The sequence below is a fragment of the Myotis daubentonii genome, chromosome 6 (genome assembly GCF_963259705.1).
Source record: "Myotis daubentonii chromosome 6, mMyoDau2.1, whole genome shotgun sequence".
Classification (NCBI taxonomy): Eukaryota; Metazoa; Chordata; class Mammalia; order Chiroptera; family Vespertilionidae; genus Myotis; species Myotis daubentonii.
This window is the reverse complement of record NC_081845.1, coordinates 84,132,643-84,160,231: the sequence shown is the minus strand read 5'-3', so window position 1 is coordinate 84,160,231 and position 27,589 is coordinate 84,132,643. Positions and strand designations below refer to the sequence as shown.

The 27,589-nt window shown below is 34.2% G+C and overlaps 2 protein-coding genes across 10 annotated transcripts in view; one reads left to right on the top strand and one right to left on the bottom strand.

Annotated features, from left to right (window-relative positions):
* The window catches only part of SUPT3H (SPT3 homolog, SAGA and STAGA complex component), a 464,074-nt gene that overhangs the window by 389,923 nt on the left and 46,562 nt on the right, over nt 1-27,589 (bottom strand). The gene's annotated exons all lie outside the window — the stretch shown is intronic.
* The window catches only part of RUNX2 (RUNX family transcription factor 2), a 322,789-nt gene continuing 313,564 nt past the window's right edge, over nt 18,365-27,589 (top strand). For 2 of the 6 annotated variants that reach the window (XM_059701543.1, XM_059701546.1), the window contains exons 1-2: nt 18,377-18,535; nt 18,740-18,863. In XM_059701543.1, coding sequence (XP_059557526.1) covers nt 18,398-18,535; nt 18,740-18,863 — 262 coding nt within the window. In that variant the 5' untranslated portion in view covers nt 18,377-18,397. Of the gene's footprint in view, nt 18,536-18,739; nt 18,864-27,589 lie in introns of all 6 variants that reach the window. The other 4 variants (XM_059701537.1, XM_059701542.1, XM_059701536.1 and 1 more) reach the window with 4 other exon arrangements.

Genomic DNA, 27,589 nt, shown 5'->3' with positions numbered 1-27,589 from the left:
ACATTAAAATTATGAACTTTGCTCCCTATAGGATCCATAGAAGAAAGTTCTAGTCTCCAAAGAGGAAAGAATGAATAACACACTTATTTAACCTTGTAGGAAACCTTGGTACTTTCTAATGAGTTTTTCATATTGCATCTTCAACATACTTTTGCACTTCCATTTACTTAACACTTTCTTCAAATACCTTAAACCCTTTCTTACTTAAATTTAAAGGGGATCTTTTAATTCACTATCATAAGTAAAAATCCAGAATCATTTACTATAAAGAAAAGAGAACCAAAAAAATTAAAACAAAACTGTCATTAAATGTTGATGATATATTGCTACTTGCTTTTTGCTAAAACTTTTCATGTTACCATTTTTAAATTATGAATTACTTTATTGATAGAACATGACTGAAAATATAATAAAAGTCACCATTCCTTTTTCAAATATATTATTTGATATACTTGAAATCCCATTTGTACAATATTCCCTCATTGTACTTCCCTTCTCAGAAATAACTTCTATTCTACAGTTGGTGAGCATCCATCTCACCACGTTTTATATTCTTATGCACAATATGTAGTATGGTTTTGTTTTCAAAATCTGCAACAGCAAAGTCATTACTGTAGATGTCCCTCAAGTTTGCTTTTGGCACTCAACTTTGTTTTCAGAATGTATCCATTCACATTGACTTCGTTCATTTAAACAACTCAATAGCCACCACTCTGTGTATTTGTTTCCACTTAACCATTCCCTATTTGATATTTGGATTTCTTTTTATTTTTTATATTAAAAGCAATGCTAAAATGAATACTTTATGCATATATCTTTGTGCTCAGTTTCCTTGCCCTATCTATGAGGGTCTCAGGGAATTTATTATTTTAGAGGGGAGGTGAGAGTTCACTAGCTGACAACACGAATTTACATTTAAGCTTTAACAAGATATTAAATAGAACGTTGAATTTTGCATACAAACCTGACCCCTAGACATCATCCTATTTTCTTTTCTTTTTTTTAATTAAATCTTTATTATTCAGATTATTACATTTGTTCCTCTTTTTCCCCCCCACAACTCCCCTCCGCCCAGTTCCCACCCCACCCTCGGCCCTTACTCCCCACCCACTGTGCTCATTCATAGGTGCACGATTTTTGTCCAGTCTCTTCCCGCATCCCCCATACCCCTTCCCCCCCAAGAATAGTCAGTTCATTCCCTTTCTATGTCCCTGATTCTATTATAATCACCAGTTCATTCTGTACATCAGATTATTTATTCACTTGATTTTTAGATTCACTTGTTGATAGATGTTGTATTTGTTGTTCATAATTTGTATCTTTACCTTTTCTTCTTCTTCCTTTTCTTAAAGGATACCTTTCAGCATTTCATATAATACTGGTTTGGTGGTGATGAAATCCTTTAGCTTTTTATTATCTGTGAAGCTCTTTATCTGACCTTCAATTCTGAATGATAGCTTTGCTGGATAAAGTAATCGTGGTTGTATGTTCTTGGCATTCATCACTTTGAATATTTCTTGCCACTCCCTTCTGGCCTGCCTAGTTTCTGTTGAGAAATCAGCTGACAGTCGTATGGGTACTCCCTTGTAGGTAACTGACTTTCTTTCTCTTGCTGCTTTTAAGATTCTCTCTTTGTCTTTTGCTCTTGGCATTTTAATTATGATGTGTCTTGGTGTGGTCCTCTTTGGATTCCTTTTGTTTGGGGTTCTCTGCGCTTCCTGGACTTGTAAGTCTATTTCTTTCACCAGGTAGGGGAAGTTTTCTGTCATTATTTCTTCAAATAGGTTTTCAATATCTTGCTCTCTCTCTTCTTCTGGCACCCCTATAATTCTGATGTTGGTACACTTGAAGCTGTCCCAGAGGCTCCTTACACTATCTTCGTATTTTTGGATTGTTTTTTCATTTTGCTTTTCCGGTTGGGTGTTTTTTGCTTCTTCGTATTTCAAATCTTTGACTTGATTCTTGCGCTCCTCTGGTCTGCTGTTGGGAGTCTGTATAATATTCTTTATTGCAGTCAGTGTATGCTTAATTTGTAGTTGGTCCTTTATCACAACATCAAGGGTCTCAGATTTCTTGAGGATCTCACTATATTTATCGGCGGTCTCACCAGTCTTTTCGAGGGCCTTACTAAATTTATTGGCGGCTTCTAGACAGTTCTTGAATCACCTTAAAAGTGTGGTTTTGAACTCTATATCCAGCAGTTTGCTTTCCTCCATTTCTGTCATTTGTGTTCTGTTTCTTTGTCTCCGTATTTTTTATGCTTTCTTGGTGCACCCCCTTGTGGTCTTTGTGCATAGTCTTGTTGTAGTTAAGTCTTGACTGTTGTAGGTAACACTCGGGGGTATTTCACCTCCAGGCCAATTGGCTGTGAGAATCAGCTGTCCATCCTATTTTCTTACCTTTATATCTCATCTATCTCATTTTATTACTCATTCTTAATTTATATTACCTTGCAGTGCTGTTGTCACTTTTATTAAAGTATAGTTGACACATAATAATACATTAGTTTCAGATGAATAACATAAGTGTTTTAACATTTACATACCTCATAATGTGATCACTACGGTGAGTCTAGTAACCATCTGTCACCGTACAAAGTTATTACAATATTCCTGCTGTTTCCACTTTTAAAATTTATTTTGCATTCTTTTTTGAATGAGGAAGAGTATAAATAATGCATTTTTCATGAAAAGATCATCTTGGACCTGAGATCCAGTCCTAGCTCTGGGAATTACTTACACAGTGGACCTGATCACTTAAGCCTGGTGTCTTAGGGAGCCTCAAGAATCTCATAATATGGAGGAGGAGGGGTGTGTAACAATTTTCTCTCACAAATACCATGTAAATTTTAAGAATGTGAACTATTAAATACTATCTAATCATTAGTGGTATAATATTTAAAAGATATCAAAATAGTAATTTATTGAGAAGTCAGATAATATATTAACATAGATTTTTAGAAAACATTTATGCATAATTATCTGTATTTCCTGAAAAAGAGACAAATATAAGAAAACATCCATCAACATCAATCATACCTGCATTATGTCATGCGTGTTAAGGTTCATCGCTAAGGATGAGATAGTTACTGAATATGCTTGCTGAAAGGTTTTGAAGAAAACCTGTATTAGTAAGCTGTTAACACCAGTACAAGGAAGACTCAAGTATAAATTATTTAACAGCAATAGTTTTTTATGCAAATATTAAAACACTAGAGGCCCGGTGCATGAGATTCATGCACTGGGGGCGGGGCCGGGGGGTGGGGGGGTGAGATCCCTCAGCCCAGCCTGCACCCTCTCCAATCTGGGACCCCTTGGGGGATGTCTGACTGCCAGTTTAGGCCCAATCCCACAGGGGATCGGACAACCCTCTCACAATTCAGGACTGCTGGCTCCAAACCGCTCGCCTGCCTGCCTGCCTGCCTGATTGCCCCTAACTGCTTCTGCCTGCCAGCCTGATCAACGCCTAACTGCTCCCCTGCTGGCCCGGTCGCCCCCAACTACCCTCCCCTGCAGGCCCAGTCGTCCCCAACTGCTCTCCCCTGCAGGCCTGGTCGCCCCTAATTGCCTTCCCCTGCTGGCCTGATCACCCAAAACTACCTTCCCCTGCCAGCCATCTTGTGGTGGCCATCTTGTGACCAGATGGGGGTGGCCATCTTGTGTGAGGGTGTGATGGTCAATTTGCCTCTTTATTATACAGGATTTCTCCTTTGAATAAATTCAATCTAAATTTAAAAATTATTTGTGACATGAAAAGACTATGGTATTACTATAGTATCCTAAATTGTTTATATACTATTCACTTCAATAGTATCCTAGTTAGCAATGACAGTAAAACCATCTGGATTCAAATCTTACATCCACTGCTTATTAACTGTGTGTACTTGTCAATTCACATAACCTTTCAACAGGCTTCTATTTCTTCAAATGAAATGAAGATAAAAACAGAACCTCCACAGCTAACAATTAAGATAATGCAAGAATGTCCCATTTACTATGAACTAACCATTATGCTAGAAGGAATTAAACTTAATCTCATTTTTGAGTGACAATAATCTTTCAAGATATACTGTTATCACTTGTAATGATTAAGGATAGCTTCTCAAGTAGGTACATAGTCATAGTTATTAAATGACAGAAAAATTAATGAAACCAGAAACTGATTCTTTTGAGAAAAAATGAAATGTACAAATCTCTACCCAGGTTATAAAACAAAACAACAACAAAAAAACATGAGAACACAAATTACTAATATGAGGAATGAAAGAAGAGGACATCATTACTTATCTCATGGACTTTAAAAAGATAATAAAGGCATACTAGGAACAATTGTATGCCCCAAAATTTAATACCGTAGATAAAATGAACCAATTCCCTGAAATACACGTTACCAAAACTCAGACAAGAGAAATAAATTATCCGAATAGGCCGATATTTAATTTTTCAATTGAATCAATAATTAATAACCTTCCAGAACAGGAAGCACTAGTCCTACTCACTGGTGAATTCTAGCAAATATTTAAGGAAGAAATTCTCTACAACCTAATCCAGAGGAAACATGTCCTAACTCATTCTATGTGGCCAGCATTACTTAATACTAAAAGCAGACAAAAACATTGCAAGTAGGAAAAAATACAGAACAATATTTTCCATGAACATAGATGCAAAAAATCCTCCACAAAGTATGAGCAAATCATATCCAATAATATATAGAAAGAATTATACACCACAGACAAGTGGGATTTAGTCCAGGTATACAAGGCTGGTTCAACATTTCAAAATCAATTGCTAAAATCCATCATATCAACAGGTTAAGAAGAAAGACCATATGTTCCTAAGCAATACATAAAGAAGAACTAGCTGAAAAATCCAACACCCATTCATGATAAAAATTCTCAGCAAACCAGAAATAGAAGGGAACATCCTCAAACTGAAAAAGAACATCTGCAAAAAATGTACAGCAAACATCATACTTATTGGAAAGAAACTAGATGTGTTCCTCCCTAAGATCAGTAATAAGACAGGGATATCCTCTTTCACCACTTCTATTCAACTTCATCCTGGAAGTTCTGGCTAATGCAATAACTCAACAAGAAAACAAACAACAACAAAAACTAAAAATAAGGTGAAAGTGCTGAACACCTCCCAAAGAAGATCTATAGATAGCAAATAGGCATAAGAAAAGATGCTCAACATCATTTATCATGAAGCATTTGCAAATTAAAATGACAAGGTGCCACTCCACAACTATTGGAATGGCTGAAATCCAAAACACTGAGAAAAGCAAATGCTGACAACTATGTGGAGCAACAAGGGCTCTCATTCATTACTGGTGTGAATGCAAAATCATACAACCACTATGGACATTTGAGCAGTTTCTTACAAAGTTAAACATAGCGTTACTTAACAATCTAACTAATACTCTCAAATATTTACCCAAATGAGTGAAAAACTTAGGTCCACATAAAAACCTGCATTCATATTTACAGTAGCTTTATTTATAATTGCCAGAAACTGGAAGTAACTGAGATGTCCTTCAATAGGTAAACACATAAACAAACTGTGGTACATCCACACAATGAAATATTATTTAGCAGTAAAAAAAGAAATTAGTAATTAAGCAACAAAGAAAGACATGGAGGAGCCATAAGTGAATATTGCTAGGCGAAAGAATCCAGTCTGAAAAGGCTGTACTTTGTATGATTCCAACTATCTGACATCCTAAAAAAATATAATACTACATACAGAGTAAAAAGACCAGTTGCTAAAATAGTTGAGGCCCTAAATTTTATGTTTAATTAAACAAAATTTTATGAGGATTTTTAGAAAAAACTATTCTGAATGATACTACAATAGAGGATGTATAAAATTATGCATTTGATACAACCTACAGAACTACACAACATAAAGAATGACTCCTAATGTAAACTAATGACATTAGTTAACAACAATGTATCAATATTGGGTCATCAATTAAGGGAGGACACAAGTGCAAGATGTTAACAATAAGGAAACTGAGGGCTGGGGAATAATGGAACTCTTTACATCCTGCTCAACTTTTCCATAAAATTAAATCTGCTAAAAATAAAACCTATAAATATTTTAAAATGGGTTCTTCTTTATATTTTCAGCATTAAACTTTATTATGATTTCATGCAGTAAAATACTACCTAACAATTCTGTTGTATTTATCAACTATCTTGATAATGCATAACTTCTTCCAGAAATATGCAATCTTTAGAATTCTTAATTTTAAAAAAAGGATTGATAGGTACAAAGGACAATAGTCCTAGAAATTTAAACAATACAAAGAGGTAGCAAAATAATACTTAACCATTAGTTTGGGGGCCAGATACTATTGTCAATGGTTAATTTTCCTACTAAGTGAACATTAAAATTTTAAATGCCAAAACTTTTTAATTTTGGATGAAAATATTTCCTACATTAATATTAAATATTTCCTTATCTTTTTAAGTAAAGTATGTTTAATATCATATTTCTCCTGTCAACTAGTTTATTAAATTGCTACAGTACAGTGGTACTTTTTAAAATCTATTAAGGTAGGTAGGGCAGGCTTAACTTACATTAAATAACCCTAGATGGTGCTTTTTGAGTTCCTATATGTTAGTTGTTTGTGTGTTGCCTTCCCAGGAAGGCTATGTAACTCACAGTGATTTATGTTTCTCTTCTATAACTAAATATTAAAGAAGAGAGGTGTGAAAACAATCATGTTAGAACTTTATCATTTATGAAGGTAGACAATAACCAGTGCTTCTAGGGGAGAAACAGGAGGAGGATTGCTCTTTTGTGATGAAATTATGAGTTATATATTTTTTTTAATTTTTTATTGATTAAATTATTACATATGTGTCTTTATCCCCACATTACTCTCCACCCCCCCAATCATGCCCTCATCCCCTTGTTGTCTGTTTCCATTGGTTAGGCCTATATGCTAGCATATAAGTTCTTTGGTTGATCTCTCCCCTGTCCGATCCTTAGCTGTGTATGGAATTGTCTAAAATGACCATATATAATATATAGAAATTATTTCAAAATAAGGTGCTCAACAATATAAACTATAAATTTCTGCTTGAAGTCATCTCATTTACCTGTAGCTCAACCTAAAACCTTAAGTATCCTATCTAATAAAAGACAAAAAGGGTAATTGCCCATACCTTCGCTACACTTCCCATTGGCTAATCAGAACAATATGTAAATTAACCGCCAACCAAGATGGCAGCCGGCAGCCACGCAGCTGAAGCGAGCAGGAGGATTGCTTGCTCCAGTGATGGAGGAAGCCAAGGTTCCCCACCTGCTGCGGCCCGGCTCTAAGCTCCGAAAGCAACAAAGTTTCAATTATAGAAGCTAAACAAACCCCAGATACCTGCTTTTAGCTGGCGGTGGCCACGGAGCTGGAGCCAGCTCTCAGCTCCAGTGACAGCAACAAAGTTTCAATCATAGAAGCTAAACAAACACCAGATACCTGCTTTCAGCAGGCCGTGGCCTCAGAGCTGGAGCCAGCTCTCAGCTCCAGTGACAGCAACGAAGTTTAAATTATAGAAGGTAAATAAATCCCAGAATAAAAAAAAGAACAAAAGGAGAGGCTGGGAGCTTCAGTTGCCAGCCAGCCTGAAAACAGCCATCAGCCCCTCATCCAGGCTGGCCAGGAACCCCAGTGGGGACCCCCACCCTGAAGGAAGTGTGACCAGCTGCAAACAGCCATCAGCCCCTCACCCAGGCTGACCAGGCACCCAAGCGGGACCCCCACCCTGATCCGGGACACCCTTCAGGGCAAACCAGCCGGCCCCCACCCGTGCACCAGGCCTCTATCCTATATAGTAAAAGGGTAATATGCAAACTGACCCTAACAGCAGGAAGACTGGGAATGACTGGTCACTATGACACACACTGACCACCAGGGGGCAGATGCTCAATGCAGGAGCTGCCCTCTGGTGGTCAGTGCGCTCCCACATCGGGGGGCTCTGCTCAGCCATAAGCCAGGCTGATGGCTGCTAGTACAGCGGTGGGGGTGAGAGCCTCTCCTGCTTCCTCAGCAGCGCTAAGGATGTCTGACTGCAGCTTAGGTCTGCTCCCCGCTGGCAAGTGGACATCCCCTGAGGGCTGCCGGGCTGCCAGAGGGATGTCTGATTGCCAGCTTAGGCCCAATCCCCTGGGGAGCAGGCCTAAGCCAGCAGGTGGTCATCCCCCAAGGGGTCCCAGACTGCGAGAGGGCACAGGCCGGGCTGAGGGATACCCCCCGAGTGCACAAATTTTTGTGCACCGGGCCTCTAGTCCTATATAATAAAAGCCTAATATGCTAAGTGTCCGGTCGTCTGTTCAACCAATCAAAGTGTAATATGCTAATGATATGCTAAGGCCACTCAACGACTTGCTATGATGTGCACTAACCACCAGGGGGCAGACAGTTGACCAGCCGACTAGTTGCTATGATGTGCACTGACCACCAGGGGGCAGAGAGTCGATTGGTTGACCAGTTGCTATGACATGCACTGACCACCAGGGGAAAGACACTACGACTGGTAGGCGAGCTTGCTGCTGGGGTTCAGCCCATCGGGTCTGAGCGAGATGGGCCAGATACACCCTGGAGCCCTCCCGCGGTCCCTCCGAGGCTGACCAACCTCCTGTGTCCCTCCCTAGCCTCAATCATGCACCAGTGGTGTCCCTCAGCCTGGTCTGCACCCTCTTGCAATCCTGGACTCCTTGGGGGATGTTGGAGAGCTGGTTTCAGCCCAATCCTGCAGGCCAGGCAGAGGGACCCCACTGGTGCACTTATTCGTGAACCAGACCTGTAGTTAATACATAAAGGTCTCAAATTCAGATCAGGATACAAGTTCATTTGCTCCTTGATAATATTAAAAAAAAGATTATTTTCCTGCTAAGTTGATTTAACCATCACCATCATCCAATAAATAGTACTCAGTCTACCTAATATAGGTGAATCCTCAGAAAATTAATTTATTTTGGATATTATGTCCAATGGTGGGTGCAATGAATGTTCTGGAGATTAAGTAATACCAAAAATAATTCCTTTTCTACTCAAATTTAAATTCAAATATAAATGTAAAAGAGGGGAAATAGCTCATCACAATCACTATGAAGTATTTTATGCTTGAGCATTAAACAGAGTTAATTGAAAAAGAAAACATTTCTGTGGATGAAAGGAATTTTAGCATATTTATTGATAATAATGAGCAACTAGATAAATTCTCAGATTTAAGGTAACCTGGAAATACACTATAATCAAGATTATTTATTCCAACCTTATCTCTAAAGGAATTTTAGGATTACATAAAGCTATTCACAATCCTATATAATAAAGAGGTAATATGCAAATTAACCCTCACACCCTCACAAGATGGCTGCCTACAACCAGACTGGCGGGGGGTTAATAAGGCATGACCAAACAACTGAACAAGCAGGCTGCATGGGGCAACCAAGCTGGCTGGGGATTGGTGAGGGACAACCAAATGACTGAACAAGCAGGCTGCGTGGGGCGACCATGCTGGCAGGGGGGTTAGTGTGGGATGACCAAATGACTGAACAGCAGGCTGCGAGGGGTGGCCAATCCAGCAGGGGGGGTCATGAGGGACGACCAGGCCGGCGGGTTGGGGAGGGAATAGGGGGTGACCAGGCCAGCATGCCGGGGGGGGGGGAGTTGGGGTGACCAGGCTGGCAGAGGGGGGCAGTTGGGAGCGACCAGGCCAGCGGGGGGGGGGGGCGGGGGGCGGGCAGTAAGAGGCGACCAGACCGGCGGGTGGGGGCAGTTAGGGGTGACCAGGCTGGTGGGGGGATGCAGTTGGGGGCTACCAGGTCTGCAGGGGGAGAAGTTGGGGCAATTAGGCTGGCAGGGGGGACAGTGAGGGGCAACTAGGCGGGCGAGGGGAGCAGTTGGGGGTGACCAGGACAGCAGGGGGGGGGGTCAGTTAGGAGCAACCAGCCATCAGGGAGGGAGCAGTTGGGGGCAACCTGGCTGGCAACTGGGGGCAGTTAGGGGCAATCAGGCCAGCACGCAGACGCAGTGAGGAGCGATCAGGCCAGCGGGGGCGGGGGGGGGGCGCACAGTTAGGGGTGACCAGGCAGGCAGGCAGGCGAGCGATTAGGAGCCAGCAGTCCAGGATTGTGAGAGGGATGTCCGACTGCTGGTTTAGGCCCGATCCCCACGCTTGGGCCTAAACCAGCAGTCGGAAATCCCCCGAGGGGTCCCAGATTGGAGAGGGTGCAGGCTGGGCTGAGGGCCCCCCCCCCCCACACACACACACACACACACAGTGCACGAATTTCATGCACCAGGCCTCTAGAATTTAATAATTACATGATCAAGATGAAATTGCACTATTCAATTCAAAAAATAGTTATGAAGGACCATGGATGTCATCTTTCACATAAAAATAAACAAACAAAACAGATTTTATAAATACTTTAAGAAAAAATTCCATTATAATATGTAAAATTTTGATCATTTTTCAAACTATTCTTGCCTTTTCTATAAAAGAAGATGTCCACTGGGCCACACATTTCTATACATCAAGTACAGGTGGCAGGAGCGGGCAAAGTACAGCAGGCCAGCTGCCTGTTAATAGTTTTACTTATTGTCTAACTTACTGCTTTCAGACACAATGGCAGAGTAGAGCAGTGAATAGAAACTCTATGTCTCATAAAACCAAAAATATTTACTATTTCATCCTCTAGAGAAAAAAATGTACAGACCTCCTTAGGATATTAACTAGCATCATACAAATTCAGAATTAATAATTTGCATAGAGAATATAGGCTTCTGCCCATTAAAATACTTTTTCAAAGAGTACAACTGAAGTGAATAGTATATAAACAATTTAGTAGCAGTAATATTCAGTAGTATGAATTTAATGTGAATGAACTTTTTAAGGTACTTTTATATAGAGGGTAAGGCAAAAGTAGGTATACAGTTGTGAGTACATGAAACACAGTGTATTATTATTAATTATTGTATTATTTTCCATACAAACAACTGTAAACCTATTTTTGCCCTGCCCTCTATTTTAAAAGCATCCAATTCGGAATAAATAAATGACAATATCATAATTGTTTTGGTCCTCTAGAAATCTCTAGCATACTGGTCTAGCTCTGAGTTACTGTTACACAAATGTAAAATTTTAAAAGTTGGTATTTTCAAAAATATTATACTATTTCTTATTTATTTTTGCCATGTATAAATTTGTGAAAATTAGATTTTTTATGGTGAATAGAACAAAAATGTAAAAACTAAAACTATAAACTAAAATCTAAAATTGTTATGCACAACCCATCATATTCACTTAATTTTTAAAAACTATACAAATAAATGAATTTCCCCTATCTGATTTCACTTTGAAATAAAATAAATCTCTATACACCTTCTCCACAAAATGCTTCACCTTTCAGAAGTCACTGTTTAAGGTGAAAAGTAGTAAAATGAATGTCTGTATACCCTTTACCTGGACTCACCAATTGTTCATTTATGCCACATTTGTTTTATGTATATTTTTGTTTAATCATGGTATTAACTTCTTAAAAATATCTCATTCATTCACCTTTTTTAATAAGGATATTTTCCTATTATATACATGCAATAGTATTATCACACTCAATAAATATGCCATAGTATCACTAATAGCCATTTTCCTCAAATATCCTAAAAATAACTTATAAAACTTTTTTAAAAATATAGCATCCAATCAAGGTTAACATACACGACCAATTTCTGAAAGTTAAGAGCCAAACTTTTCTTTAGACAACCTTTTTGTATATACTATGATCTCTCTTCTTTCCACAACTTGTGCTCTGAAAAAGCTGTAGGAACACAATTTCCCCAGTAGTTTCCTGCCAGATCACTCAGCAATGGAAGGGTACTGCAATAATAGTGGAGAGAAACTGAATTTCCAATTATCTCCATAGATTCTGTTTTCCCTATAAGAATATCTACAACGAAACTGTAATCTTATCTTAGCTGCTTACAATATTTTATAAATACTTAACTAACCAACATGCATTGATCATCAAGTGAAAAGTCTTGTAACTAATTACCTGCCAGGGCTCAAGAAGTTAAGCTTCTTAAGCTTAAGCTTCTTATCACTAATAACTTAAGAATCATAAATAATTATACAAATGTATTTTATAAAAGGAAACATTTTATAGAAGTCCAAAGAGAGATCTTGACTAAAAAAGCCAGTTTTAGAAGACTAAACATACTTGTTTTAAACATACAGTCAATTTTACAATTCACTAAGTTGAATAAAGTTTTAATCATCCCATAAAAAGACTAGATGGCTTGCATTTTATGATTATGCATTAAGAAACTGACTTCTCTGACCATTTGTTTCGATGTTTCAAGCTTTTACTAATGTGTAAAACTTACATTTTGAACAATACGTTATTGTATCAATATTATAAAAGCTGTACTTCTGAATAACAAGAACCATAAATTTTTTACTATTAATGTAATTGAAGTAATATGAATATTTTAACATTCTCTCCTAACTTATTTGATCTAAAAGTTCAATTTGGAGCAATTTTTGACTACTAAACTATCTTGAAAATTGAGATTTTCAAAGGGAATACTGTCAAATTTATAAAAGCAAAAAGACCAGTATTCTAGTGACTCATTTTCAATATATTTTCTATATTGTTAATTATTTCTGAATTCAAGAGTATTTTCCAGTGTAAATTATACACAAGGCTTAACAAATAGAGACTAAATGTGCAATCGCCTTTACTAAGGCCAATGAAAAATCTATACACAGCAATGAAATTGGCATGCAAATAAAAGAACTGTCAAGACATGTAACCCTAAAAATAAGCCTACAATAACTATTTTAAAGGCTGTGTGTGGTCTCACCCATATATTTTGGCAAGATGCACTCTCTCCAACCACAGCTAGATTCATCCAAAAGCAGTGGCACTGGAGAGCCTCTGTCTCACCTGTCAAAGTTGAAGAACGTTGTTCCAAAGACCACCATGAGACCATGGAGAAAAGCCACAGTGCCACAGCTGGTATTGATAAGCAGTCCCTGAAGGAGAAACTACTTCAAACAATTAAGCAAATCATCCTTAATAGAGATATAGACAGAGAGATAATATATTAATCTTTAAATAATGAGATGACAATTACCATGCCAGATCTGACACAGTGGTAATTTATATGCCGGAATACTAAGAGGGGATCTTTCACAACTAACACTAATTTAATAGTCTTTTCTATTTTTCCTCTGATAAAATTTCTATACATTTATCAATCCAAAACTCCGCTATCTATGTACCCTTTTTATATTTTAAAAACCTCCCTTGTAAAGCCGCATAATTCATCTAAATTACTAAGGTACTAAATTCATCAAAATTGCTATAGTCTGACAGCTAAGAGCACAGAAGATTAAGATTTATAAACAGAATCCCTAAGTATATTAAAATCTGACCTTTTCAGAAGATACCACAATATCTTTTTCAACCACATTATAAAAGCAGTTTACATTTTGCTTTAGACTAACCCTCTTTAGAGTAAAGCATATGGGTTGATCAGGTAAGCTATAGGTAGGTTAACATAAATAAAAAGACCAAGAAAAACAATTACTCTGAAAAGAAATATGCTTCAGTGGACAATTCAAGCCCCACCTCAAACCTGGCAATAAAAGACAACATAAAACAAAATGGAAAGAAATATACCTGGGCTAGATAAAACATTTAAATAATCATGAATGTCTCATTAATTTAACTTATTTTACTTACCAAATGACAATGTCCTCTAACTATATTTAATACTGCAACAATTCAATTAAAAAAGAAAGGGGTGCCGTTTTGTGCCTTTCCCAGGAAAGTTAATATCCAAAAGGTTGTCATTATAAGACAGTTTTCCTACAACCAAGTCCCACAGCACAAAGTTACCACAGAGCTCCAATGTACTATGATGCCCCGGTTTCATTTACTATATTCTCTAAATACAAAGTTCCAAAAAGATTAGTTTCATTTTTCCCTAGATAGATTTAGTATGTTAACTAGCATAGTTGGGGTATTATTTTTCTTTGGTTTTGTCAGTAGCATGTTTGATATAAATTTTATTAAGTGGTAGTATATGTAACATTGCATTGTGGGTAGTAGTTTCCTGCTTTAGCCTAGCCACATCCTCAGCTGTCATATGAGCATGTTTCCCATATTTTCTACAAGTTCTCGCCTTTTTTTTTCTTCTTAGAAAAATGACAGCATTAGAAGATGAATTGTTCTAATAATTATAAGAAACATGAGTTATTTATACAGCTACATTACACAAGTATGGATCACTCTGCACTTTGAAGAACAGTCACAAGGTGGAAAAACAAATCCTCATAATTAAAGTGCCAATGTCATGTGAAACAATATGTTAAAGTAAATTAACATAGAGGAAGGAATTAAAAACTGTTAAAAAGGAAGAAAATCAGTGTAATCAGATGCCAATACCATCTAACAACTGAGGTGTACATATAACAGTGTAGACATAACTATAATTCGCCTTGAAATCTTAGGTGCCTCAAACCTGCCAGGTATTCATTAGGGAGAATTAATGTCAATATCTACTACTAGAACCTTAAGAATCTACTTTGAGACACTATAGAATTATCAAAACAGTGATAAAGAAACTGAAAAAGCCTGGAGGAGAGAGGGAGGAAAAGAGGGAAGAAAAAAGGGGAAAAGAGAGGGGGAGTACGAGGAAGATAGAAAAGTTTAGTATTTTCTCTTTTGGCATCTCATTCCCACATAATCTCACATTTAGACAGATAGCTGCTAATACTAACCAAATGAACTTGTTCAAACAATTATGGACATGGTGGTGCTTTGGGTTTTTACATAATTTAATTAAAACAAACTGAGGAGGAAAAAGAATACTCATTACAAAAAGTAACACAAAATAATACCCTGAACACACGATCACAGAAATATGCATGCAGTTGTGTATACAGACATACCCCATTAAAATAAGAAAGTAAAATTAATATCTCATAATCATCATAATTTAAAATACTAATAATGTATTTAACTAATATAAAAACTTTTCAAATCATCAATATAAGGCCCAATAAATGCTATATCAGCTTAAATAGCTATACATCAAATCCAAAAAAAAGTCAAAAAATAAATTGTCATATACCAAGCTAAAACAATAAATTAAGAAAGTGTCTTCCTAAAAACCTCATTATCAGTGAGAAAAATTTAAGCCAAATTAAAATGTCTACAATTAATAAAAAACCTACATCAAATCATTTGGCCCTGTTGTTGTCAATTAAGAGAAAAATAGAACAGCACCAAATAGAAGTTAAAACAATAAAAAAAACACACACACATAGAAATAAGCACAATATTGACACTGATAAAACTATTGAATCTAAATAGGTTCATTAGTTCAGAAAATAAAAAAAAAATAATTTAAAGGTAACAATCAATATATGTAACATTTAAAAAACTATTATACTGTTATATAGTCTAACAGCATACAATATAAAAAGTTTGACCAATGTTGACAAATTTAGTAAATACAAGGTAATGGGGGGAGCAAGATAACTAATGTCTTTACTTAATGAAATTGATTTCAAGTTCAAAGGAGTATTTCACATCTATGGCAATAAAGTACATAATTTATACAACAGACCTAAATTTGCTACTTACGTCAACATAGAAAATACTAACATAATCCCCAAAAATGAAGTTTGAGGGTCTTTGAAAAACAACAACCAAAAAACTCTGTGGTTTCCATTTCTCATTTTAAGCATCGTATAAATCCATAATCAAGAGCTTTATTTGCAGTGACTTTTCTGAATCAATCTCTCTTTATTACATGTGGTAAGTTACTTCTAATTAAACAAACTCTCAATTATCACATATGTACCTTGATCACTTGTTTTTCAATTTTTATCACAAAGTAATTATTTGCTCCAAAGTGGATATATTTTTAATTTAGAAAAAGAATGTGTGGATAATGAATATACAATCTTTAATGACTTCACTGTCTTTCTTCTGCCATAATTTGACGGGCCTCACACAAAACATAAAAGTCATATTTAACAATATCTACTAAACTCTTACATAACATGAGTGATTATCCTGACCCAAAAATTATGTGCAGGAGGGCTACCCGCACAAAGAGAAAAAATGGGTAATAGATATATAGATGTTGAAAATTATTCAAATGCTTACAAAGTTAGGTTAGAGGGCCAACGTGCACATATTTTTTTGAAAACATTAAAGGGAGAAAATATTTAGGTAATAGTTGGGGTTGTAAGATGTCAGAGAATCCTCACACAGACACTAAAAAAGCATTTATTTACCATACTACAGCGGCTACCCAAATTTTTTCAACTGCCTGATTCTGCTGCTATTGTAAGTGCATATGGAACTACATTTGGAAATTCCACAAATTATATAAACAAAGACCTCCTTTAGATATAGATCATACCAGTACACCATAGTTATTTAAAACTGTAACTAAATAACTTTTCTCTTTTGTATGAATGATTACATTAAATGAAAGCTTTTACTTTTCAGTGTAAAATGTTTACATACACAATGAGGCATAAATATATATTTAAAATAAAACTCTAAAGTGCATGTTTAGTGTTTTATCACTAAAAGTTTGTTATGGGAAAATTCTGGACATGTGAATAATAAAGGATTAAAATCATTCCCATGTCTTCCTGGTGCATTTTGGGCAAATCAAATATTTTGTGAAGAAACTTATGAACATGTCTGCACATTTATCTTTATCTAATATAAACCAAAAGCAGATAATGAACTGTGCTGGAAGTCCATAGGCAAGGATATTTTGGCTCTAACACCCTCCTTAGTGTTTCCCAGCCCTTACCCAATTATCTACCCTAAATAATGTTTTGTAATTCACTGTCTCCGCCCACCCTCCTAGTCATTTACTCTATGCCACTCCTAGTTACTATCACACTAGGAAGAAGTCTAACATGCAAATTCAGAGTGGCTGATAAATGGGAAAAAATGCCTAGAAGATTGGTCTGTTCAGCTTTATAATTTTTGTTGAAAAATACCCCATCGCTCCCAACTGATGAAAACAGGAAGCTCTATTCATAAATATGAAATTCTCTGCCTATGATATATAATCATCCTAATAAGAAAATGAGTTCTATACATACATGTCCAAAGGGGTAAAAAAGGAGATAGTTTCCCAAAGATGTTTCCAATTTTCTTCTGAATCAGAATTAGCAAATCGAGACGACTAACATACTCTGTCTGTGTGCATTATTTCTTGCTACACACAGCATTTTGCAATTTATTTCAAAGCTTTCATTATAAACAAAAAATACAGCTTCTGTTAACCCACTCTATTCTGAGTTTATAAAACCTAATATTGAACAATCTAAATTACAACATAAGAAGTTTACTTTATACATGTATAAGATTTGCTAGCAAAGCCTCTGTTGTTAAAGTTAAAATCCAAATAAACTAAAGAATTATGCAAAATGAGTACAATTCCTTGAAAAATAAAAATCATTACAAGCATAAAGAAAACTAAAATTCAGCCAATAATCTGTTACAATTCTTATCATTGATTTTTATAAATCCTTAAACTAGTCATAAAAGAAAGGTATAAATAATATAAATGATACTAATTACATTTAATCCATACTGTAGGAGCCAGCATCTAATATTGATCATACATAAACTAGACAGACATGATTTAACATTTGTAAAAGGAATCCCCAGACTAACACTTTCATGACAGCCAATTACAGTCAAGCCCAGCAAGCAGTTTGCAACCAGACCTTAAGAAAGGTAAACTTTTTCACAATGAGTTACAGATTCACAAGTTTAAGAAGACAGGAAAAAGAAAAACAGAAGGACTCCAATCACCCAGCAAATATGAAGCAGACCCCAGAATGTGATACAATCCAAAGATGTAAATTATTGTAAATCATCACTGTTGTTCAGAATTTCACACAGCCTCTTGAGCCAATTTTGCTCACTTTTCCACAGACACAATAATGAACTAAATAAAAGGAGGAGGCAAAAAAAAAGTGGGGGTGGGGGGGAATAGAAAGGAAAGCCCCTAACTGCAGAGTTCTGCTCTACAAATGCTTAACCTTACAGGAGTTTGAGCTCCTTCAGCATTTGTATTCTATCCAAATCCTCATGAGTCACAAAAATTAAATAGCTATATCCTTCTGGATGCCAGGAAGGGCCTTACCACAAGCCTTTTGTCAGAGAGAGAGAGAGAAAGAGAGAGCAAGAGCAAGGGGGGAAAAAAGCCACAGTGGTAGGCAGTCCCACTTCACTTTGAGCACTGTGAGGTCACAAACCACATGATTCTGTCTCTCCAGTAATAGTGCTTGCAAAAAAAAGGAGTTTTAAAGCTTTTGCTTTTTTGGATTGTGTGAATGCTTCATTCGCCTCACAAACAACCACAGAACCACAAGTGCGGTGCAAACTTTCTCCAGGAGGACAGCAAGAAGTCTCTGGTTTTTAAATGGTTAATCTCCGCAGGTCACTACCAGCCACCGAGACCAACAGAGTCAGTGAGTGCTCTCTAACCACAGTCTATGCAGTAATAGTAGGTCCTTCAAATATTTGCTCATTCTCTTTTTGTTTTGTTTCCTTGCTTTTCACATGTTACCAGCTACATAATTTCTTGACAGAAAAAAATATATAAATATAAAGTCTATGTACTCCAGGCATACTGCAAAACTAAAACAAGGTTTGGGTATGGTTTGTATTTTCAGTTTAAGGCTGCAAGCAGAATTTACAACAGAGGGTACAAGTTCTACCTGAAAAAAAAAGGAGGGACTATGGCATCAAACAGCCTCTTCAGCACAGTGACACCATGTCAGCAAAACTTCTTTTGGGGTAAGTGTTACCATATTTTAAAATCCTATAAGAGATGAACCTGTTAAACATAAAGGTATGTTTCTTGGATAAAGTAACTGCTAGCTTATCCGGATGACATTATATTAATGAAAATAATAATATGCTATTTTGTTGCACTAAAACTTGAAAAATGAAATTGCTGTACATATTTGCATTTTGCATCTGTAACTTATCTACTTCTCAGAGTAATGACCTGAAATAGAAAAAAATTATCTCATATGAGTCAAAATGTTTTTCAGAAGTATAGAAATGAGGTAGTTAAAACAATAAAAAAGTTTAATATTCTCATTAACCCTTACTGAAATAAAATTAGATTCTAAATTAATCAAAGTATTATGAAGTATTCACTCCGGCAGCTCCCAATATTTGAGCAAACTTCAAAAAGGAAGTAATTTTACAAAATAACAGACCGCAGAATTATCTCAACATTATGCTCTCCCATGTAAAACAGAGAAATAAACCGGCAGTGCAGCTAACATTTTAACTAGTCCATCTACAAGAAATCTATTTATAATTTGAAAGCCCATCATATCATAAGCTTTCTGTATAACTTTGTTTCTAAGCAACTTTTTATAATTGAAGCATATGTTCATCTGAAATAAAATTATGTTAAGTATGTAATAGCCATTTTTAATAGATCTTTATAGCTAAGCAGGATATCCAGGATATTTAAAAGTTTACAGAAATCTTTAAAAATTCCATGTAATTGTGCTTTTCTATATAATTTTAACTTCACATCTACACACTATTACCCATGTGTAGAACCTGTTATAAAAACAGAGCAAACATTGAGACAACTAGGATTCTTTTAATCATATTCTTGGACCTACCAAAATGAATACCGTTTAGTTTCATGAAAAATAAAACTCCGTAAGGATACCTTGCATGGTTTAAAAGAGCTATACCTACTAAATCATGCTGGACTTTTAAAGAAAAACAGCCATAATACAGTCCCTTAATATTTAATTTCAAATTAATGTTGATACACAAAAATAAACTACTTCAACATTCATCTGCTGACATGGTATTATAGCAAAATATCTAAACACTTACAAGATTTTCTTTATGATGTCCAACATGTTCCAACTACAAGGCAAATTTATAAAGTTTTCTTTTATCCTTTAAAATAAATCTTTTGCTGTGTATACCTATATTAACTTTGCTTTATAACTTAGAACTAACGATTGGAGTTTCCTTTACTCCTCCTACTTCACACATTTTAACTGGCTATCAGAGGATCAGTCTTAGTTTAGGTCAAAGAGAAATAAACCTGCAGGGGAGAAAAAGGTTTCTCTTAAAAGGGTGAGGAAATGTACTTTGTATTTTACCAACAAAATGTAAAACTGCTGTAGTGATTCCTTCAATAGTTGTAGTGGGTGCCCTCAGTTATAACACATACAATATAATAATCACAGATTTTTTTTTAATTTAATGGTAGTCAACAAGAGTTACTCTAAATTTTTCTGCATTAAGGAAGCAGAACATAGAATTAGACTGCATTATAGATCATATCATAATTATAGCTTATAAGTGAGAACTTTTGCTGTTTCTATCCAAAAGATGAGAAAAAAATGGCTAAAACTATTGTTATAAGGAGGGATAACTTAAAACAGGCATCGCAAGCAGTTAAGTTACTCTTTCACAATATTACTCTGTTTAAAAATAAAATATATTTTTTTAACCAGATTGGGAACAACACAAGTTTCAAGGATTATTTCATCATTACAACTCAAGTTATTGATATTATCACAAAGAATATGTTAAAATGCTCTTTATTCCTATCATATGAGTTGTCTTATATTTCTGTGACACCCTTAATAACTATTTCTATAGTAAAATTTCTAAAACTTCACCATCTTCTAACACAACAAGGCACTGTAGTGAACTAAATAAATATCTTCTTCTATCAAATATCATATATTTTTAGACAACATAACAATTATTTTCTGAAAAGTGGAATTTATCCTCTCCCAACCCCAAATAGTATTTTAGAGCCTGTATAGAGATTTAAGATGAACCCACTACACTGAACTAATTACAGGTGAGTGGGTAGTGGACCTTATGTATAGGTTATCATCACACTGCAAACATTTCACCAATCTATAATCTATTTGAAGTCAAAAATCTCATTTAGGGCTTTAACTTCTTATATGATGATTATCAAAACAACCTCCTGAAATGAAAGTATGTGTTCTCATTTGATCAATTTGTTTTTAAAAGTTTAGGCTTTTCCTAGGTGAGGGACAAAGCACACACCGGCCCATTGCCTCAGCCACATATGAGTGAAAAGGGTGTGTGTGAGAAACAGAGACAGAGAATGCATTTCAGTGTCCTTACTCTCCTAGCATATCATTTATCTTGAATTAACGAAGAATTTTCAATCTGCACTACTCAAAATAAGCCCATTATTTATCATAAAGTCTGTTGAAAGTGATAGATGTGACTCACAGAGTATATTACAATTAAGAACTTATGAAAATATATCAGTTGACTAAATAAAATTTCTACATAAAACCTTTTTAACTGACCATAGTGACTGACTGCAAATGATGTGTGAACACTGATTTCCAAATAATAGTTGTGGTCCATACCAGTAATGATAATTTTAGTTTCAAGGTAATAGTGACAAAGTATCACAAGTTACTTCCAAAATAATTCCAAAATCCAGAGAGAGAATTTTAAAAGTCAAGAACAAACACAGAAGACCACTCCAACACAAATTAAGCTAAAAATATCTATGCAATTCCCAAAGACTCGTATTATAAATTATTTTAAATTGTAAAAAATAATCCTAATTTTGCATGAAAAATTGTTAGATTTCACTTTTAAATTTTAGAACTCTATTAAAATGTTAAATATTTCAAAGAAATTGCATAAAAATATTTTGGTAGTCTATATGACCTCCTAGTCTCTAAATTACAAGGAAAGCATGAAATATATGTGATTGCATGATTATTTTAGTTATTTTTTAAAAATAAAAAATTAATATATTCAATTACACCCTTCAAACTAATCACTGATAGTTTGACCTGTTTAAATCAGTCATGCTAAAGTTAAATTCAGTAAGATAGAAATGTTCCAGTTTGTTAAAACAACACTGAAATATTTGATGGTTAAATAAACTGCAGAGGGGGGAAAGCTAACTCATTGAAAGCACTAAGATTTTATCAAACACACAGAATTAATCCTTATTGAATAGAACCATTCACAAATCAAAACTCACTGTTCTTCAATACTTTCAACCAGCACTAATCAATTACAAACCTTTTCTAGTGCTTCAAAAATCATATGCTTTCAATTTTATCCACTGGTGGTCCTCAAGTACTGTATTGGGGCTGAGTTAAGACATTCTGTATCACAACTGTTTTTTTCAACAAGTATTCATCTAGAGAGCTTTTTCTTCCCTCTCAAGAGCTGCTCACATGAAAACTGTGGTAATATTTTTATACTGTACTTCTTTGTTGAAGCAAAAGGTTAGGGGTTACACAAATACCTCAACTGTATATACAAAAAAAAAAGGGAAAAGGTAAGTATTCATATAAAAAATCCAATTGGACTGAATCATTATTTATTTTTGCATTTCCTATGATTAATGATGCACCCATGCATACTTGAAAACTGATGGCAAAACAGGGTAGCATCTCAATACCGCTCCAAAGCATACAAATACCAACCTCCCATGCTGTTCTAACCTTTGTCCAAGGATACTAATATGTGACAACTCTGAGTCAATAGAGAGGTCATACCAAAAGCTCCTCAAAAAGCATTAGGAGTACAGATGCTATTAGCTAAGAAAAGGTTCACTGGAACAGTCTACCTATATAGTGTCTCTTTAAAAATATTATATATATGGTCAAATAGACAAATACCTTCATTATGAAAAAATCCTTCCTTTGAATAATAAAACTGTAAATGTGACAAAGCAAAACTATTTTTTCTAGTCATATACTATGTAAGGCCTTATTAAATGGGTGCTAACTTCACAATATGTTACCTTAATGCACTATTTTTTTCTCCTAACAACTGAATTTCACTAAAGATAAAATTCTACCAAAAAAAAAAAAAAAAAAACCACCACATGTCATTAAACTCCCATAATAAGGATAACGATAAACACCAATACTTAATATTTTCCAAAGAGTAAAGTACTGTAAGATAACTGTCTAAAGTGTATGAAAAACCTACATGAAATCTGCAGTGTTTAATATTTTAAAACAAATCTTGAGAAAATTCTTACATAATGAAAATATACACCTGAATACAAGCTATTGCTATTATAAATATTATGAAATTCATTGGACGTGTATTTTGATTAATGTGCTATAATTCAAAAAAATAATAAGGAAATTCTACACCTTATTAAAAGGGAACTTCCTTATAATTTCAACAACAGTTGACCACAAACTTTTGTCCATTTAAGAGCAAACACACATAAAACAGGCCTTATATCCCCACATAACTTTTTAAAGACCTGCATAGCAACTGAGATTAGGTGCTCTTTAATTACAGTGAATATAATCTACTCATCTAATGTTGAATTCTTAAAAACTTCCCCCCCCAACCCCCCCCCCCGTATACTATTTATTAAGGACATAGGGTTCAAGGTTTGGAAAAGGGTTAGATGGATATAAGCAATACCATATTAACCATTTCACGTGTTTATAGTGTTATTGAATAGGATGTTAACTCCGAAACATATTTCTTCATAAATATGCTTTCTTCTACTAATAAATAAAAAGCTTATCATTTTCCTGATGTATAAAACAATTCCCAAATAAGATGAGCTGCAGAATTAAGAGTTGTTTAAAAGCTAGTTGCTACATAAGCATTTAATACTTGCAGTGAAAAAAAAATTCATTATTCATCCTATTCCCTATATTCCTATTAATACTCATAAACATAATATCTAATATATAGTCTAGTAGCAAAAATCAAACCAAGTGCGATTTTGGCTATAATAAAAAGAACATAAATGATACTTTCATCTTGATTAAATGATTTTCATTTCTTAAATAAATTGCCTACAAAACAAGGAATTCCTCACCATATAAACACAGTAAGCAAATGCAATTTTTTAAAAATGTTTAAGATATTTTAAAATGATTATATTGATGTCAGAAGATGTATAAAGTTAACAGTATTCTAAAACATGTATTTAAGATTATTGTAGCAACGGTTAGGACTCTAATATCTGCACTATTTCTATGCCATCCCTTAAGAAATTAGACAGAAGAGTTACAATAGAGAAGTGACTTTCTTAACAAGATACATCTAAATATCGTTTGCAAGACAAATAATTTTTACAACATCAAATAAGTTATTTTAATTTTCAGTAAAACTGGCATTTTTAATTTTTTTTTTACAGCAATGGTGGTCTACTGAAATCATTATACCACCAACTATAAAAATATATTTATATAAAAGACTTTTAAAATTCAAAAATTAAAATACACATTTATAGGTTCCTCTAAAATTATATGAACCATGAGTCTGCCAAATCATTGTTTACATATTCCTTATAATCAAATATCTTACAACTAAGTCCATTTTGTGGTTCAGTAAAAAAAAAAAAAAGCAAATAAAGGAAAAATATTAGCTAACTCACAATGACAGGCATCAGAAAGGTTTTAAAAACATATACAGTTATATGCAGTATTTCTTTGAAAAAATGAATAATGATGCTATAGAACTATATATGAACATGGACATATTTTTATATAGGAACAAAGTATTTGCCACATAAATATAATTTTAATTTCTTTCAAATATCAGTCCAGATCAAAATTTTAATTCATAGTATATGCTTTGGCATGTGCATATGCATACGAATGCATACACATAAGTGACGACCGCATTTGGGATAATGATTGCAAATCAGGGAAAAACAGTTGTAAATTATTGAACCAAGGTATTGTTTGTAGCTCTTTTGTGAAAGATAATTATTTTTTTGCATGTATACTAACAGAGAAATGTCAATCTGTAAAACCAATAACAGAGATCCAGCATCTATTGGGAAATTCAAGATTAAAAACAACCAAAAACTATGTCTGTAAAACTCAAGACTTTATTTTCCACTTGTAAACTAAAAAAATTAAAAATTCCTATCAGTTATACAAATTATTACAGTTCACAAGAACAAATATGAATGTAATTACTCTGCTAACAAATAGCTATTTATGGACATGACTTCAAAGACCAACTCTAGTCTGGAGTTAAACAGTATATTTTCTATATGTTTACTCATTGCCCATGTAACCTGAGTAAATAATTTAAATTAGGCATTGTGATTTTAATTTTATTTTGTTTCATTAGCAATAATAATTTTATATTTAAATTTCTCTACTGACTGTGCAATTTAAATTTCAAATTTCCAGGATAAGTGAAAATGTAGCATTATTTCTACCAAATGATTAAAAATTATTTAAATGAAACTCAACAAAATGAATTCATTATGAAGTTGAAAAGAAAAAAATAAAGTGCTACATTTTACAATTAATATTTTAACCTATTGGCTTAATTTGTATAACCTGATCCTAGAAAACAGACACATAAGTACCCAAAAGACAAAAGGTGCAGATTTCCTTTAATCAACAATAATTTTATTGTAAGACTTTTCTGTATATACAGCTCAAAGAAAAACTATTTTTTAGAAAAAAGTGAATTCTCACTTTATTTCATACATTTACACCAGATTATAGAAATCTACAATAATATAATAGCATAGAAAAACTTCTCTACACTGATAATCTACCTTACATCAATTATTGAGTTTTCTATAAAATGGATATAAAAGTATATAGTTTCATCCAAAGGATCTTACCATCCAATTCAGAAACATTAAGACATTATAAGATGATACTCACAAGAAAACTTCCATCAGGACAGTAGCATCTTAACATTAGGTAAAATAATTGGTTACAAAAGGTAATCTAGTGAGATTAATTTTTACCTGTCATGAAATTGGCAAAGCTTTTAAGTAATTCAACTTTTGACAAAATGCAGAAAAAATTGCTCTACTCTTACAAATATAGAGTTCAAAACTAAAAATGAACATATTATAAAAAATAGTCCACAATGCAGATATTACTTATAAAGTCAATGTACTACAGTACATTTGTAGAGCAATATAAACTTAAAGTCAATGCAATCCAAACCTTTGATCATTAACTTCTCTCTATAGTAGAAACTCCTCTTTTTCATATTATTAAAACTCCAATGTTCACACAGAATTCTTAACATTCCCCCAGTTGTTAAAACTAAATACAATAATGTGTGCTCTCTCCCTGTCTTTCTCCCTTTCTTTCTCTCTCTCTCTCATGAATTTTAGGAGGAAAACTTAAATAACATTTTCAAAACTATTTGCCACTAGTAGCCACCTCATTTTAAAAAGGTTATTGTCTAAGCTAGATAGCAGCAATCACTATTGTCAGAGGTATATCATTCTTGATTTAGTAATAAAGGTTTAACAGTATATTTCCTTTACAATATGCATAAGCATACTGCAGAATACTTTCGTACACCAGTAAAACCAGCGAAAACATATGAAGAGATTTTTTTAAAATTATCATTTACAAGTATCCAAGAAGAAAATTGAGTCATATGCTAATTATTAGGCTTATTTTTACTTTTATAAATATTACTTTTAAAAATATAATGATAAACCATAATATATCAGGACACACAACATTTTTTAAGAGAGCAAAATATTTGGTTTAAATTGCTAAATTGTTTAATTATTAAATGGTTAAACTACTCTATATATGTGTTTACAGATGGGAAAAATTTTTTTTGCTGAGACATGTTCAAACCATTTTCTTATCTATGAAATAAAATCATGTGTTCCGACAAATAACATAAAATATTTTCAATAAAGTATTTATTTACAAGGTAGTTATATATTACACAGATAAAATGATGGGAAGAAATTTTCTATAATGAAGCTACATTACTATATGTAACTCAAATTTTCCACTTTTATTTAAACCTATTCAACCAAATGCATTGTCAATTCACTGCTTTTCCATGATCCAAAAACATCTAATACTCTCAATGCTATTTTTAGGAAACGTTTAAGAAAAATCATATTATTATAAGCTGACAAAAAATTTTTTGAAAAGTAGCTGTGAAAACTTACATATGCACTTAACACTTGCCTACTCAAATATATGAAATAAGATGAAAACAGCAAACAAATGCATAAAATAAAACTCTACCTAGCAACAATACCATACTAAGAAGTTCAACCCTGAGCACAGGAGAATACATTATGCTTTTTAAAATAAATGCTAAAATTAAAGCTTGCCTTTTGAACCGCTCAAAGGAACATATAACATACCAGTGACTACAGAATTTTCTTCTAAACTGGCAAGGCTAAAAAGAACAACATCTAATTCCTGAATTTGCAATTATAATTTGTGATACTTTCTTTATTCATAAGACTATCATTTATTCTAAACTGGCTGGAAAGGCTTGCCCATTGCATTTTTCCTGTACGTACCTCTTTCTTATCAATTATGGTTTATCTTCAGCATTCGGAGGGAAAAAAAGCTTCAAAACTTTAACTGAGTTTATAACACATCATTAAATCAATACACATAGGGCTACTTTAAAAATATTCATTTCTAAAAGGCCAGAAAATCTTACTTTTTAAAGCTGATGCGTCTACACATAGAAAGCAACTTTTAGTAAGTTCTTTGCTACGCCAT